Source organism: Elaeis guineensis, chromosome 8, assembly GCF_000442705.2.
Source record: "Elaeis guineensis isolate ETL-2024a chromosome 8, EG11, whole genome shotgun sequence".
In the NCBI taxonomy this organism is placed as follows: domain Eukaryota; kingdom Viridiplantae; phylum Streptophyta; class Magnoliopsida; order Arecales; family Arecaceae; genus Elaeis; species Elaeis guineensis.
The window spans coordinates 136699959-136718364 of NC_026000.2; the positions used below are offsets into that span (position 1 = coordinate 136699959).

General features: G+C 39.3%; 2 protein-coding genes across 3 annotated transcripts; both read right to left on the reverse strand.

Moving 5' to 3' along the window:
• Positions 1-336: 336 nt before the first annotated feature.
• On the reverse strand, positions 337-2470 carry LOC105049414 (protein CHLORORESPIRATORY REDUCTION 6, chloroplastic). Its single transcript, XM_010929044.4, is given in 5 exon segments — positions 337-937; positions 1110-1330; positions 1399-1530; positions 2214-2315; positions 2318-2470. Coding segments are annotated over 5 exon segments (765 nt in total). The 5' UTR covers positions 2421-2470; the 3' UTR covers positions 337-730.
• Positions 2471-10909: 8439 nt separating this feature from the next.
• Positions 10910-13424, reverse strand: LOC105049415 (uncharacterized). 2 transcript variants are annotated; one of them, XM_019852164.3, is made up of 3 exons: positions 12621-13424; positions 12105-12206; positions 10910-11998 (listed from the first exon to the last, which is right to left on the reverse strand). In XM_019852164.3, the coding sequence occupies exon 1, from the start codon at positions 13312-13314 to the stop codon at positions 12658-12660; it is 657 nt and encodes a 218-aa protein (XP_019707723.1). In that variant the 5' UTR covers positions 13315-13424; the 3' UTR covers positions 10910-11998; positions 12105-12206; positions 12621-12657. The 2 variants fall into 2 exon arrangements, with proteins under 2 accessions (XP_019707723.1, XP_010927347.1); XM_010929045.4 differs by having other exon boundaries at positions 10910-12028.
• Between the last annotated feature and the right edge of the window lie 4982 nt (positions 13425-18406).

An 18406-nucleotide genomic window follows, 5' to 3' on the forward strand; every position in this document is an offset into this window, starting at 1 on the left:
AGGTTCTGAGTCTTCTATTGTTTGGTTTCTATTTTTAGTTTGTTGTTTTTGGGGTCATGCAACCCCACAATGTACCCAAAAAAAAAGAAAAAAAGAAGCATGTCATGCATTCTGTATTTATTAACAACTTAGAATTTATTCATTTTCCTCTCCACTTGGCAAATTGCTCTCCTGGCTAAAGGCAAGTCAAATGATGGTCGGTGGTCAACAAAATTTATTCATGTCCTTTGTTTAGAAGAGAACTTGAGCATTTTTATAGACTGACAAAGAAGGGGAAAAAAAAAATGACAACATACTGTGCATGCTTGGCACATTAAAAACTAACAAAGGCAGGCATCAGTAAAATACTTTGTTCCCCAAGGCAAACTTGATCATTACATACTCTACAGTACCCTTGTTATTGAAAGAATTTCGAGAATTAACATATCTACTTCTGATGTGCATGACATACATCAGGTATTTTATGGAATGAAGTGTAACTCCAATCACCTTGCCAAAGCATTTGATCAGATTCTTCTACCTTTGGAACACCTCACTCTGAAGAATGTAGTGAATAATGTATTCTTCTAGTCTGCCCTGTCCTCAGTTACTTTTTGCTGATTCATTTAGACTTTGAATTGAAATCCATTCTTCATTCAGTGATGCACTTCACAAGAATGAAGATTGTTCATGTAGAACTCCAGTCGTTTCACATAACATTCCACGTTTCAGAGTTGTAAGATTTCAAAATTTAAGATGGACGAAGGGGATGTCGGTCAATCAAGTCGAATAATTCATCTCCTAAACCAAATCCAAGCATTCTGGCCATGTCACATGTCTTCAACTTAGGCTTCGGAATATTTTGCTGCTTCAACCAGGAGTACACAATAAAAGCCTTCTTCATTACAAACAATTCTAGAGCTTCAGGATTGAACACAATGCCAAGTTTCATACTTATCTGCAACATATTTCAATCCAAAGGAGCATATTTAGTTGCATATCCAAAACAAGGAAGAATATATTGAATGCCATGCACAAGCAAGGACTATATTTGTTGAGCCAAAATCATTTTTGGTGTTATAGGAAACATAGCTTTCTGATCACATCTCTTTACAAAACACTGTCATTACCTGATGAGGAACCAGCATTGCTGCATATCTTGCAAGTTCTCCAGCTCTCCAGTCCAGCACCACTGGGAACCATGGATAAGAAGCATCCAGTCTCACAAACCAGAGCCTTATATCAGGGATTTCTGATAGTTCTCGAGTGTCGTAAGGATCTTCTCTTTCATAATTGATGGTAAAGCCAACTGTGTGCTCCAAAAGCTCTCTTGGTTCTGGTGGAGAATCACCTGCAGACATGGCAACAACTTAAGAAATCTTTGTATCAGTAACTTGATACTCCACAAATGTTGCTCACCTGTTGTGTGAAAGTTATTTCCAGCTAATGCTTGAATCGGTAATAGGTCAAGACGTCGTATAACATCATTGTTGATGATGATTTCGAAGCGCCCTTCGGTTGGGGGCAGTGGAGGGGCAACCTGTGGGACTTCTATCAACACAAAAAGCCAACCGCTTGCTCAATGAGTTTGTACTACAGCAGGCTATATATGAACACTCAGTGGTTAGGGACTTCTATCATTAGTATACAAAGTTTAAAGGACAGCCAAATTCTAACATAGATAAGGAATACTGTTTTCGGTAAGGGATGTTCACAAAAATATTGAATATCTTCATGCTAAATTAATTGCATCAAACTCACAGGCAAAAGTGAGTCACTACGTTAAGAAACCACCACCAGTACCAAGACACAGGAAAATCGAACAAAGCACCCTCATACTAAAACAGAACAGAAACCACTTGGAGCTGTGGAACTTGATGGTTAAACTAATCAGAGCGTGATTTCTATCCCTTTTGTTTCAGTGTAAAAGAATTTCACGTCCAACGTGCATTTGCATGTGTGAGTTTTATGAGTAACTACAAAATCATCAATACTCTGGTGATCAAATTTTTAATATTTCAAGCAGTATCATACATCAATACCAAATATATCTTGTACTGATGCAGTACCAAAAAATTCTAATATCTTTCTCTAAATTTAAATACCAGGCTGCAGCTATTGATAGTGGCTAGATACCATTAAACCATACTGTGATTAACTTTTGATCATGATAAAAGAATATAGATAGAAATCATATCAGAAAAGACCAAAGGAGCAGCAGAAAGAGTTCTCACCATCATCTCCAGTAAGAGAAAGATCGAAACTGCCAGAAGGATTGAAGGAAACTGAGGGCGAGACATCTACCCTTGCTCGAATGTTTGGGCTGGGAGGAGAGTAATGGGTCTGAAAGAGAAGAATGGATGGATATTGGAGGATGGATTGCTCCTCAGAACAGGGAGGAGAGGATAACTGGAGGTGGTGGGAGAGGCGAGGGCCATCATAGCTTCTTATTTCCAGCAGGATCTTTAGTTACCACTGGAAGTATTTGAGGCCTCACGTTTCGTATCCATTTTTATCCTGTCCCTGGATGGGAATGAAAATGGGCGGCCTTTATGCTATGAATTTTTAGGCCTTATTCCAGCCTGGCCCAAATTTATCCGTGACAAACTACCAGATCAGAGCTGAGAACTCCATCTACTCGCAGCCTTTCCAACTCGAGTCCTGATGAGATCCTTTCAAAAAAAAAAAAGTGCTGATGAGAGAGATATCAACTAACCAGGATCCTTTGCGGTGCCGAGCATGGCACAGCCATAGATGGCCGTCGTTAGATGATGGATAGCTAACAAACAACGTGTCCTATATATGGCATTAGTAGACTCCTTATTTGATGGCCGTCCATCTACTGATGGTGGCTGTTCATGGCTGCATCACACTCTACCGTGCCGCACACCCTACAAAGAATCTGTGTCCGGTATCAGCTAGTAGAAGGATACTAGCTAGCTTGTATAAGCATGTTGTTGTCCTTTGTTCATGTCATTCAAATCAGCCACCTATGCCTCGTGTTGTCCTTTGTTCATGTCATTTAGGTCAGCCACCTATGCCTCGATAAGAGAAGGCAACATAGGATCATGATGATCTTATGGTAAGCTTAGTAGGTATGATACATTTAAGATGAACCATCTATTGTGACGCTAGTGACCCTATAATAGCTTGGCACATATCCTCAATGAAAGATGCTGAAGCGATGCTCAATCTCTGTTTTGATTCTTTTACGACCGTGCTGGAGTTATTCTAAATCTTCTACCCACTAGATGATAAAAGCTGGCCATCTCGCTAGAAAAAGTTTTTATAATCGGGTCGACCACGAAAAAAATTATAATTGGACCGTTATCGTCTGTTATATGCATATATTGGGACATCCATAAAAAAATAGATGGTCATGTGATGTTTATCTATATTGTTCAAATATCCCTAGGATTTATCCATTCTTCTTTTCTTAGTATTTTAATGCGTACGCGTAAGTACGTGCGGCCACACATCTTTTGATAGACGTTTTCAAAGAATGTCCGATTATAATTCCTTTCACGGTCGGTCCACTATAGAAGTTTTATCCCATCTTGCTGCTTCACTTCCTCCTCCACTCAATGAGATACGTAATCTCGACAAACTCTGAAACATAGGACCATTATTCCCTAACACCGAGGTATATCTCCATGACCTTTGCTTCTAGCAGCAACGTATATTCCCAAAGATGATAGGTACCCACTTTTATCCATAAAATCAACTCCTTGGGACACTTCAAATAACCTAGGTGAATACTTCACATGCCTTTTCTCTTGATTGGTTCCACACAAACTGAAATTTATCTCCTCCATAAAGCTCTGAGCAATTTTGACTTCATCTCTAAATCCCACCTTTGCATGGTATCCTCTGGCTTGACTCTTTATTTTATTACTTCAATCTACCTTACTTCATACTTAGCTCTATTATTTGATTATTTAAGAAAGCTCAAATCTCTTCTACTTGATTTTAACAGAGACAGACTTAAGCATCTAAGGATCCACCGTCAGAAAGCTCCCAACATGAGGACTTTTCTATCTTTAGTGGTCTTGCAGGATCCGACTTATGAGATCGGCAGACAGAAGATCATATGCTAGAATTCAATCCAAAGATCTCACATGGCTGTCCTATGACCGCTTTTGTCTCTCTCCTAGGCTCCAACGCAGCGGCCTGAGCCAGCTTAACTCTTCGACAGCAACAAGTTCCTCATCTAGTCCTTGTGAGTTGTGATGATGTGCGTAGTTAATGATTGACGTAATATTTGCTTAGTTTTCTTGATATAGCGGTCAAGGTTCTCCTGCCCGAGCTGGATAGGGAGCTTATATATCTTGCTACCTTTGGTGAATACTGGAGGGACGAACTTCTCTAATCCGTGGTTTCGATGATTGAAATAAGTGAGAACTAGCCCACAGAATACCTTGGGATCTTCAATTAGTGATCGTGGAGTAATTCTAGTAGCTGACGTTAGGAAAGAATTAGCGAATATCTGACAGGATAAGGTGCTAGTTTAAGTTATGCAACCAAAATACTTTTTTTTTTATTTTTTTTTATTTTTTTGTGGGGGGAGTGCGTGAGCTTAGGAAATTAATTTGGTGATGTTGTGGCGAGAAACGATTCCAGGCCAAAATGCTTAAAATCTGAGCAGCACATGAAGGAAATGCAACGGATGTTTTCTGAGCTTCGTTTTTAAGAGGGAAACTTTAGCCTTTACATTTCACCACTGTAGTAATAGTCTGGGGTACGGTAGGATGGTCAAGTAGGTGTTAGGGAAGAATCAACGACATAGGGGGAAAAAATGAAGAGAAAAAAAGAGAACATTATATTTCATTGTTATCTATTAAGAAATATTTTTTTGATTTGAGCATTGAAGAATTCGATCAAAGCCGATCCAACAAGCTCTCTGACCCTTGGTTGGTATCTTGTAGATCCATGAAGACAGCCGATGTCGGCGTCCCGAGACCGGCAGCAACATAAACACCGGTCAAACTTTCTCATTTCATAATGTTGAGTAAATGCACATGAATATCGAAAATTGAGGTCAGTCTCCACAGTTGACTATTTACACTTGTTAGTTCATACCTGCTATCAGCAAATTGGACACAAAATTGCATCTAAGGTTGAAGGATGTAATATTTGGTATTTTCTGGTGCAGTAGTGATACTTGTATTGGTGAGCGGAATCCATATACTTTTTTCTCTAGTTGACCCAATTCAAGCACAACCCAGTTCTAGCATTTCTGCATAACTCATCTTGAGGAATACTTTGTGCACCTCATGCGGTTCAACAAAATTGAGGAGGAGTGGACCGCACCATCTCATTAGATCACATCGCCCTTGCTTTTCAATGCTCAATAAATGTCTGTAATTTTTTTTTTGATTTAAAATTTTAAATAATAAAAATATCTCTTTATTCTAAAAAAATTATGACATCCCGTGATCTATTATAACTTGAAGATATATTATGATTTTCTAAAAACAGAAAGTCATAAGAGGGGAAGAGCATTTTCATAATTTTCAATGATGAAAATAACCTTCTCTTCTTATAATTTTTTTATTTTCAAAAAATCATAATATATTTTCAGGATGTCATAATAGGCCATGGGATATCATAACGGATCATAAGATACCATAATTTTTTCAGAACAGAAACATTTTCGTCATTCAAAATTTTAAATAGAAAATAAAATTGATGTATTTAATTTATATAATTGATATATTTAATTTACGTTGGAAAGTGTGGCTACATGGTCCAATGAAAAAGAGTAGTATTGCATCGTGCACTGTTGCACAAAAAATTACTCAACTCATCTTTAATCTCAGGGAGAAATGGGACATCTTTTCTACTGCTGGTGATCTCCACTAACCCTATCTTTCATGGGACCTTGCTTGGGGCATTTGCTACATGCAAGCAGCAGTCCAACAAAATATCTAATCCAAACTTGACCCTGACCAAGATATTTTGTAGGAGATACTAGCTAACTACGTATTAAATACCCTCAAAATATCTTGTAGAAGACTCTCATAGGGTGGGAAAGTCCGGCCTTTGATTTGGTGCTTAGCTGCTGCTCCATAGGCTCCAGTTGATGTGGATTTATGAAGCTTTACAGTAGCTAGGCAATGCACCTTTCATGTATTACATCTAATTAAATAGAAATATATATCATGAAAATTTACAAAATCTTCAGTTGTAGTTGTAGACCTCCTGCCAGCCAAATAGATGACAATTTCTTTTTCCATACATGGTGCTTTCAAAGTCCAGGTGTGGAAACAAAAAAAAAAAAAGGGAACAACTTGCGGCAAAAGCCTTTTAAAACCACTCGGTACGCCCACTTCTGCAGCATAGCGTCCATAGGGGATGTTCATGTCTCTCTCCGAGCAAACTCTATTAAAAACTTTTGTTTTACTTCACAGGTGTCTCGCTGCTCATATAATAAATAGCAATTATAACAAAGTGATAGCCTCGACTACTTGCTGCCCCATGCCATCTCTCATTGGATACCTACGAGTCTCCTTACGTGGGTAAAAATATGGTTAGAGAACAAATATACAACTCGGCCCTTGGCCCCACAACATTTAACTGATGGTCCGAGGGGGATGCCAAAAATTCCAAGGTTTTTTTTTTTTTTGGTAAGTAAAAGTTCCAAGGTTTCAGTAATTCTGTGAATACTATATTTTAGTCGATAAATTTGTTAAGAGCCTTGTTCAATCTTAGTCATGCAAGTTGGGTGAGGAAGGCACCCTTCCCTCCGTGACATCCAGCGAAAAATAATATCTTGTTTGCAAATGTTAGAGGTCGTTTGGTTCGCAAAAAAATATAATTATTATCAAAATATATTTTTTAAAAATTGATGCATAGATATATAAAATTTAAAAAAAAATTATATATTTGATTGATTATAAAAAAAATAATATATTTAAATATATATATAATATAAAATAGAGCAATCGCATTTGTGCTTCTTCATTTGACACATGGATAAAGATTGAGTCCTGTTTTAATGCGTGAACTTTTAAGACGAAGGAGAAGAAGCCGGTCGGCCAAAAAAAAAAATCACCCTTCTCCGTTCGGAGAGAAAGAGGAGGAAGAGCGAAGTCGGGTGAGTTGCCTCCTCTCGAGTCCCGATCGCTATCCTAGAGATCGGAACGATGGCATCGCGCACCTCAAGGCTCTTGGTGCGGAGCGGGGCAGCGATCTCGAGGATAGAGGCACTGCTGGTGATGAGATCCTCGACGATGAAGCAATCCTGTCCGAGGGTGAAGATGCCGCACGGCTGGTGCTAACGGTGGGGCATAGCGGTAGAAGAGAACTGGATGTAGGGGCGGCGGAGATAAGGACGGCGGCATGAGGATAATGGGGAAAGGGGAGGAGGCGGAGGGAATGTGTAGGAGGGCGGGGGAGTACAAAGAGAGATGAGGGCTTTAAAAAAAGTTGGAGGGAGCCGCGAGTGAGTGGATCGCGCAGCTCGGTTTGGGGAGAGTGAGTCGGACCCCACTCCGTCTATGAGTGGATTTTTTTTATAAAAAACTAAATGAGGGGATATGCAAGGAGATGATTGAAGAAGAAGAGATGAAAAGATTTTAAAATAATTAAAAAAATAAAAAATAATAAATTTATAAAATGGTTTCATAAAATTGGGATCGTCCATGTTCACAAAGCACAAATCCTATTAAGAGAAATCTGGGTACATGGGATGGGGAGTCTTTTGTTGCATATTCTCTATTTCTCCTCCTCCCTTCTCTATTATTTTTTCTTGCTTTTTTTTTCTTTACTTTTTTTCTTACTTTTGCTTTATCATGGAGTGGGGCAGAAGAGACAGTGGTAGTGTTTTTAAACTTATTTATTGAGAATTTTGATTGAATATATTTATAAATTATTTATTAAAATTTTGATTAAAATTTGATAATAATACTGTACTAATTTCAAACATGCGGTTCATATTGTAGTGTAAATATTTGATAATATATATGATTGATTCAGTTATTATTGTAGTGCAAGTATTATTTATTAAGAAAAATTTATATTTATATTGTTGCAATGTTTGATAATATATGCGATTGATTCAATTGATGAAGTGCTAACTTCGGTCAATGAAAAGAAGTTGATTTTAAAATCCCATGCATTACATGGGGTTCTAAGCAAGTTCTTCTATAGCCACAATACCGTTATATTATTTTGCTATAATACTTTGTTATTATTTTTAATTTTAAAAAAATAATGAACATTAAATCAAAGACATAATACAAGATGATAGCTCGTATCATTAAAGAAAAAAAGATATCCTATCTATTTTAATACTTTGTTTAGTGGTTGTAATGTCCATCCATGACCATGGACTGTCCTGCTATACAGAATCTACATTGAAATAATTTATATTTGATTAAATATTTATTTTTTAAAAAAATTATATAAAATATTTATTATATCGTTAACGAAGAAGAAAAAAAATTTACCTCATTATATATAAAAGCTTAAAAGTATTTTTAATATATATGTATATATCTTAATTTTCAACTAAAAATTAGACTTCGTCATATGTTTTTTTTTCCCAAAAAATGTACAAATCTTATTATCTTGGAAAAGTTATTCTTTCATTTCTCTTTTTTAAAAATTCCAATCAGATATTTCTTCATTTTTTTTTCATTGACCATATTTTTTGCTTCCTCTTTCTGGGAACCAAGTGAGTCCTAAAACTATCGTTGTTGATTGGTGCTTGACTTTTGAAATTTCCTCTCCCCATAGAAGAGGAAAGCGGCCAGAGTGGTGGCCCCTCTAATTTATGAATGTTTCTTCTCCCATTTGAGAAGGAAAAATTTAAATACTAACGGTGCCCAGAAGTTGGATGGAGAAAACTAGTGGGGAGTAATTTGTTCTCGATATGAACAGACCAGGAAAAGGGATTTTAGTACTTAATTTTAGAATTGGGATTAGGGATTTTAGTACTTAATTTTAGAATTGGGATTACCCTCATATTTTATCCCACGGACGGTTACAAAATGTCCAAAATAACTCTCTTTTGTTTGAAAAAAAAGTAAATACAAAGAGAAATGCAATTTCTATTTAACCAGTCAATTAAAATTGTGATGTGGGCTGTGATATATACATGATAAATAGTTTATCTAAGGAAGGACAATTTATGAGTTGACCCTTCAACCCAGACCCCCAACCCGTCTATTTTAGGTGGTTTTTGATTGTAAATGAATTTGGTTCATAAATAGGTGGATGCGATGCATTTATTAGTGGTATTTGAATTCAAATTTGAAGTTCTGACCCATTCAATCCATTTTGGAACATTTAATAGTTGTATGGGATCATAATCTACAATTACGACTCTTTTAATGCTCTTTTAATCTATTTTATCCTTGTAAATTGATTCAACCCATTCATTAAATCAATTATGCAGCTCATTTACGTTTTTTTTCTGGAACAATTAGATAACCATCCTCTCTAGTTTTTAGACCATGCATTTTTTAGATTTAATTACTTGAGTTAGTTTAAATATCATTCACACCTATGCTGCCGTGAATAGGCATGGTGTCGTGTACCCACCCCACTCCATCCCCCTTCGCGCCCATCACCTCCCTCTGTTTTCTTATGTTTTATGACTCTTATGCATCATTTCAAATTCTCGACGAATTCATGGTGATTTTGGAACCATATTTCTCGATAAAATAAAATAAATAAATGGTAGGACAATTTAGGAATGGCAGGAACTTTCTTTTTTATCCAATTCCTCGGGTGCTATTAATGGATTTTTTTTGAAATATTATTTTTTTAATACTTATTTTCTAATTTATCCATCTTTCCAATTTATTTCTTAAAATATGATAATTTGGATAAAATGACGCGGACATGATGAAACCGTATGTTGAACATACCATTTTTGCTTGAAATCTCGTCTTCAACGTGCGGCTTCAAATGAGATAGATAAAAAATTTTAATTTTAATTTTAATTTCAAAATTAAAATCATACATTGAACATACGATTTTGATATTTAAGTTGAAATTACATCTTCAAAATATAATTTTTTATTATTATTATTTTGAAACACCATTTTTTTTTTTTTTTTTGACTTTATACCGGACTGGAGAGCTTCACCAAGATCGGAGAGGGGGGATGGGGGCCCTCGATTGGCTGGGGCAATGGCCAAGCGGCGGGGGCGGTGGTGTGCGGCATTGGAGGGGCACATGGGGTGCAGATGCAACGACCGTGGGAGGGTGGAGGGGGTTCCAAGGGTTGGGGGCAGTTTTTGTGATCGTGGACGGACGCCGGAGCCTGGAAGAAGGAGAGGGGTAGTGGTCACACGGAGTCAGAGGTGAATGGCAATAGGATGGGGCCGCGGCGGATGGTGCAGAGGACGACAGTGGAGTGAATTTACGAGTGGCATGCCAGAGGACTTTCTCTTTTTCTTTTTATCTTTTTCTTTTATTTTTTTTCCTCATTCCTTCTTTCCTTCTTCCCACCCATTGATCGACCTTTTTCTGTTGGTGACTGACCCGCACCCACCCCCCTCCGACATGCCACCTGTGGCCCCACCCCACTGTCGTCCTCAGTGTCGTCTGCCACGAGCCCCATGCCCGTTTTGCCCCTCTACCATGGTCGTCCATGCCGCACTAGCCACGACCCCACCCCACTGCCATCCATCCCGCACTGCCACCTGCCCCTAACTCTATGCGACCACCACCCCCCTCCCCTCCTCTCGAGCCCCGACATCCGTTCGTACGAATACAAATGCTGCCCCCCACCCCTTGGAACCCCCTCTGCCCTCACCCCACCTCCCCTTCCCTCGGTTGCGCCGCATGCCACCGCTCGCACCATCTGACCACTGCCCCAAACAATTGGCAACCTCCCCTCCCTCTTCGGTCCCGATGAAGTCTACGGTCTCATACAAAGTCAAAAATAAAAAAAATAATAATATTTTAAAATAATAAAAAAAATTATATTTTGAAAGTACTATTTTAGCTTGAGAATCAAAATGACATGTTCAATATAAAATTTTAATTTTAAATTTTAAATTTAAATTTTTTATTTATTTTATTTAAAATCAGATGTGGTTTCAATAGAAAATCATACTTCCGATTTTATCATACTTATGTGCTATCGTATTTAAATTAGTATATTTTAAAAAATATATTGAGAAAATGGTTGGGTTGGAAAATAAATATTAAAAAATAATATTTTAAGAATAAGCTCGCTATTAATGGTGATTCAAATCTTTTTAGATTTGGTCAAAAACGGATCGAGACTCCAGTTTGACTCGGGAAGGGAGGGGGCGCGGGAAATTGAGTAACCAGATCCAGAGTTCTCAATCGACCGCCGAATCCAATAAAGCGAGGCATCATAGCTTGCAGTGTCAAGTTCCGCCCGGTCTCTGCTTTCCACTCCCCTCCCTCCAATGGCATCAAACCACCACCTCCACGTCTCAAGCTTTAAGTCATGCGCCCATCTTTGTGATGCACGGGACGTGACACGTGACGTGGACGTCCCAACAACTGCATTCACTAATTTCTTCTTTAAATTATATATATATATATATATATATATATATATATTTTTTTTTTTTTTTTCCTTTTCAATTAAATGGATTCACTACTTTTCTAATTTCTTTTCATTATATACCTTCAAATAATTGGTCGGTGTCCGTACCAACTTTTTTTAATGGTTCGGTAAAACAGTTTCGAGGCCGATGGCGTACAGCTGTCCGCGTTTTGGTCGAGCTGGAGCGCAGCCCGTCCCGATTCGCCAGAATATTCTTCTTTCAAATATCTTCTTCTTCTTTTCCGCTTGTTCAAATAATAATTATTTAATTAAGTAAATATTATAATTTTTAATTATTGAATTAATTAAATATTATAATTTTTATTATTTAATTAATTAAATATTATAATTTTTAATTTCGTATTTTTATGCCCCGGTAAACGTGTCTTGTCCGCCAAGAAAAAGTCTTATCTGACTGGGTCTCCATTTCTTGCCTTCGAAGCACATCCCCCCACCGAGACCGCCGATTCCACCGAACCATTTCTGCTCCCAAACAGGCAATAACCAAATAACCTAAAATCAAATCAACCAAATCTTTAAAAAAAAATAAAATAAAAATAATAAAAATAACAATAATAACAACACGTACCATACGGACTTCGACGACGACGGAGTCCATGCCTACGGCGGTGACGGCAACCGACACGGCGACGGAAAATTACGACGGAAGGGGACGAACGTATTCTCGCAGCTGCACAGGACGACGAATAACGATACATCACTCACAGCGGATTCTGAAATTAATACCATACCGAGTTCAAATTAATATATTAATTAAAGAGTGAGTGAGTTGTTTTAGTGTTAATCGTTGCAGTCCAGTTCAGTTCTGATGCATCATCTCATGTCTCAGAGAAATACTGCTTCAATAGCCATCAATGGCTGTCAAAATTTCTATGTACACATCTCTCTCCGTCCTCTTTATACAAAAGAAGAAAAAAAAAAGGGAAAATTTAAAATAAAATCCCTCTTTTTCCGGTACGAGTTTCCCGAGATCTGGAAACCTTCGATCGGAATCCGATGCCGCCAGCGAAGCTGAGATCGAGAGAAAAAGAGAACATTATAAAATATGATTCTTTTTTTTTTTTTCATTTTCTAATTAACAAACCTGCTTCGAGATCCAGATCTAAAAGAAGGGGTTTAGATCATGGATCATCGGCCTTGGACATGACGGAGAGGCGGCTCCGCCGCGGCTGGAACGCCGCCCGCCGACGCTGCTGGTGGGAGGAGGGGCGGATGAGAGCGGTCAGGGCCCGCTTGACCCACTCCCCCTCCACGGTCCCGATCCGGACGAGCGAGTTGGTCATCGCCGACCGCCGCGCGTTGAGCCGGTTCGACGGCGAGAAGGAGGCGTGGTTCTGGTGGTGGGGGTGGAGGTGAAGACCCTTGTGGAGGCTACACCGGAAGGAGCCCGGGTGGTTGGTGGGAGAGCACATGCACGTCCGGCGCTGGGGGGCGGGAGATGCGATGGGGCGCGGGGAGAGGTGGTGGTCGGCGACGGCGAGGGAGCGGCCGGGGGAGGTGGGGCGGCGGTGCTGGTCGAGGGAGAAGCGAACGGAGGGGACAGGTGCCGGGGAGGCGCCGACGAGGTTGACGCGAGTGGGGGAGGAGGGCCGGTTGTGGTGGAAGAAGGTGGAGGAGCGGGAGGAGAAGCTGGAGGACGAGGAGGCGAAGGCGGAGGAGGAGGCACCGGTGCAAACGGCGTAGGAGGAGGAGAAGCGCCCCGACGGCGAGATCGACCGCCGGAAGGCGCTTGAGATGGGGAGGACCGGTCCACTCGATTTTCTTGAAGAGGTCTCCATTAGATTCCAAGAGAGAAAAAAAAAATTTCCAAAAAAAGGGAACTGGGAGAGGAGAGAGAATGAGAAGGGAGATGGGGGGCTTGGGAGGCTAATTTGGCAAAACCTAGCTCGCCTCGGCCGTGGTATTTATACAGAATTTTCACTCGGCGAAGGGAGGGCGAGGGAGTAAATAAGGGGAAGTGTGGAGGTGATGATTGGTGGGGCCGTGTAAGGTTAGCGTAACTAGACTGGCGGGGCCTGGGTTAGTTAACTAGGGTTAGGGCTAGGGGTTTGGGTCGGGTCGGGTAACCAATATCTGGGGGCTCCACCGGCTGCCGCGTAGTGCCGCACCAGTGCAATGGCCCTTGACCTTGTGTTTAATTACAGGAATGTGCCATCATCTTGACGGAATTACCCTTGCCCTTTATGCTAATGCTATCTACGTCCGGACCTTAGGCATGGTCGCAATGATCTAAGCCAGGATCCATCTCTCAATTAATTACTATCAAAAAAAATTTATGAAAGTTAAAGATTGCTAATTTATGCATTCTATGCTCATATATATATATATATATATATATATATATATATATATATATATATATGCTATTTGTGTTAGTCTATTCATTTTTTTGCCACTAGTTACATAAACTATGTACAACAGGGATCAACTTTTAACAATAAATAATTTAGAGAAAATAGATTATATCTAATGCACAGATTAATAATACCATGGCTCTAATTATTTGTTAGTTCGGTTACTATATGGATGTTTACATACTAATTCTATTTATGCACATATATATTTATCATATGCAATGGACATATGGTTTTAATTTTTAAAAAATAAATGCTAGAATAAGAATTAGAAACTTCCACCTCATAATTAATAGTTAAATACTCTAACAAATATTGCTATAAACTAACAATCATATAATTTAATCAACTTGGGTTGAGAAATATATGAATGGGAAATATGTGGGACCGAGAACTATGAACGGTCAAACCCTCAATCAAGCAGAGGACTTGAGGTCATATGGTAAAATAGATATGGGTAATCCTTACCAAAAAAAAATAGATATAGGTAATGAAAATATAAAAACTAGGTTATCTGACAATTATTTTAGTACCAATTTGACAATTTTGCTATTTAAATAATTGGCATGATTTTTATTAAAAAAACTAGCACCTCTATGTTAAGTAAAAAAATTACAGTGGTAAACAATTGCTCGTTCGTAATTATTGTTATTTGGTGAATGGCGACGTCATTGCGTTACATTTTGGGCCCGGGTGACTGAATCTTTCTAGGTTTAGCTTTATCTAGAAGGGGTTATTTGGGAAGTATCGAGGTATATATAATTCTTGTTTGTGTCCTGATGCAACAAATCCCTTTCTTTGGGCCGGCAAGAAGACGTTGCGTGGAAAGTAAGCAACTGCGATCTCGAGTCTCAACTGCGAGTTTTGGAGCTTTATCATGGCGTTTTCTACCTCGCTCCGCGAGAGGAGGCATAACATGCCAAGGCAACCATGTCACACAGTTGGAAATGCACCAGGATTTGATCAGGATTACTTTTAAAAAAATATTTTTTATGAGATTAAAGATGAAAATAGATCGGATAATATCCAACTAGATCCAACGAGATATGAATAGAAATTTGAATATTCTATTAATATCCATATTTTTATCTATATTCATTAAAAATAAGTACATATGGATATAGATAGATAATTATCCGATCTATATCCAATTCTATTTATAATCTTAGTTAATTCTATATAGTATTTTTGAACTTCTAAGAAAAAATCACTATATTAATATGCTATCAAGTTGATTTATTATTTATTTAATAATATTTTTGATTCTATGATCATAAAATTTAATTATCTAGTTTAAATCTATATTTTGATATTTGATTTATTTTTGTATTCATTAAAAACAAATATAGATATGAATTGTTGCACATGACTAACATCTATATTTATATTTATATTTATCAAATAAAATAAATATGGATATAAATAATGCTAATATCTAATCCAATTTCAGCTCTATATGGACAGCTGGAGGCATATTTGTATACTGCTTTTGTAGGGTGATTAGCTATCAAATCTTAAGCATGAGGCACATTTTGTGGCCAAGTTGCTCTAGTTATTTCTAACCTAAGATCTCAGATGAAACTTGGATTCATGCTGTTGGACTCGGTGCATGTTGGGGAATCTTTTGTTCCATCTTACAAGAGGCTTCCAAATGTATGAGAATTTTAATTTCACTTTTTAAATGGTTCAAAAATCCAAATATTGTTATTAAATAGGTTATCTAATTTGAGGTGCATAACCCGTTTAATAAATTGGTCCAATCAAGTTAAATTGGTAAAATAGATTAAAAGAGCATTAAAAGCGTCTTAAATGGGTCAGATCATGATCCTAATAACTATTAAATGTGTCAAAATGGATTGGATAAGTCAGGACTTTGAATTTGAATTCAACCTGCTAATAAATGCGTTAGGCTGGGTCTACCTTTTCATGATCCAGATTCATTTGCAATCTGAAATCGCGTTTGGGGTCCGAGTTGAAGGGTCAAGTCATAAATTGCTATTCCTAGTTTCAAGACCTAATCTTTAGCTGATGAGTGTCGTGAATGCAAGGGTAACTGGGATAAGATGGGATCTTGTTTTTCTTTCTTTAATAAAGTATTTATCATAATTATATTATCAAAATTTAACATCTCGAGATTTGATCCATACTAAGTCCACAGCGAGGTCCGTGATAATGAACGGAGTCCAACGAGCCCAAGATCAGTTCAAACGGAGATTGGATGAAGGAGATACGCTCGATAGAAGATGGCATAAAATCGAAGCGACAGAGACCGACAGAGGCCGTGGTGGTGTGCGGATCGGTCGCGATCGTGCGGTCCAGTGCTCGGACGTGCGGACGCATGTGGTGCACGGACGCACGCACCGGTGCGGCCCAGGCCCAGGCAGGCACGCACTGTGTGGCCCGCATGATAATCCTCATGTGGTCCACGTGCAGTGCATGGACCGACGGTCCATGGAGACCTACGTAGATCGAGCGAGCATTTCCCTTTGGTTTCATGCAGTCCACAGTAGACTGACGGACATTTCGGGCTGGTTTCTCACGGTCTATAGGGTTTTTCGTGGATCGAGGACTCCTGTTGCATGATCGGATGGTTAGGACGAGAGCTGGTCTTGATCTGGTGACTGGAGAGACAGTTTGACTCAAACAGGAGATAATTTTCGATCCTGTTTGGGTTCAGAGGCCTATAAAATCACCCTATGGCAACAGAGCAATGTACGGTGGCTTTGGTTGTTCGACAGAGGACCGCAACAATAGATTGAGAGGCGCCGACAGAGAGCAGAAGCAGGGTGCTTCAGATAGACTGTCAGGTAGCAGACAATAGTTGCTTCAGAGGTTTAGAGGGGTCTTCTTAGAGAGAGTTTTTGTGAGAGAGAGAGCTTCTTGTGAGGGAGAGATTGAGTGTACCAGAGTTGAGGGTGTAATATCCTCTTGTAATTTTCTCTTTTTCATAGTGAAGCTTGCATGCCCCATGGAGACGAGCCTTTTGACTGATCCACATATTTGATTATGTTTCTATTTTATTTCTTTTTTCTTTCTGCTACGACGCGTGGTATCGAAAAGGTCCTATGGAAGTGATGTCCTGGTCAGACATCTCCAACAAGTGGTATTAGAGTGAGGCGATACTAGGACGCAGATTGCGACAGTGGTGAACAATATTGAAGATGGAGAAGACATGATCAATCAAGATGAAGATCAACAGATTTGATGGAAAGAGCAATTTTTCTTTGTGACAGGCAAGGATGAAGGACATGCTCATCTAGCAAGGATTGATCGATACTCTCTCATGCGAGGAGAAATCGACTATCATGGAGGTATAGGATTGGAGGTGGCTCCAGATACAGGTAGTAAGTATGATCTGCTTGTACCTAGTGGATGAGGTGGTGATTCATGTACTTGGCGAAACTTTTCCGATGGTGCTGTGGTCGAAGCTCGAGGAGTTGTACATGACGAAGTCTCTCACCAACACCTTCTTCCTCTGAAGACAGTTCTACTAGCTGCGGATGATTGAGGGATAGAGCATGCAGGAGCATCTCAGTCACTGTCAGAAGATCTTTACTGACCTTCTCAGTGTTGGCGAGAAAGTTGAAGAGAAGACCAGGGTGCTAGTCTTGCTAGTGTCACTTCTCTCTTTGTATGAGTTCTTGGTGACTGCTCTTCTAGTGAGGAAGAGTACCATCAAAATAGACGAGATCACCACGATGATTATTTAGAATGAGGTTCTCAGAAGGGAGAACCCAGTTTCGAGCTCAGATGACAGCTTAGCTTTGGTGGTTTCTGGAGGAGTAGGAGACAGTAGATGGAGCAACAGAAAATCGCAACTAGGGCAATCCAAGTCCAAGACAAGGGACTTGAGCAAGATCAGATATTATCGGTATGACAAGTTGGGACATTTACTTCTTTTCAGTAGTGAATTTTAGATTCTGCATGCACCTATCATATATGTTGTACAGAGGAGTAGTTTAACTCCCTAGAAAGTAGTGAGGGCACTGTTTATCCGCCGGATGGATCGAGCAATACGATCAGAGGCATCGGGACGGTCAGCTGGAGGATATATAATGGTGCAATGAAGAAATTGGAGAAGATCCGATACATATTTAATTTCAGATAGAATCTTATCTCACTGAGCAGACCGGATTTGAGAGGCTACAGGACGGTAGCTAGTGGAGGAATCCTGAAGGTGTTGCACGACGATAGGATTATTCTGGAGGGAAAGAAGAGGACAAGATGATATTACTATCTGACGAGGAGTCCAGTGCAAGGTGGAGCTTCAAGAGCTAGGAGGAGCCCAGAATGAGGTGGAGCTCCAGGTGGAGGTGGATCGGGCACAAGATGTGAGACTCGGGAGGATGAGAGGCGATATCGTAGAATGAGATTCCTATTACCACAGGATGATACCCCAAGCAGATCTTAGGTCAAGAGGAACACAGCATACGATGGAGATGAAATCAAGCGGCCTAGTTCGACTCCCATGTCTGTCCATCCATGATCAGCAAACGAATACCCTAGGCATGGGGGC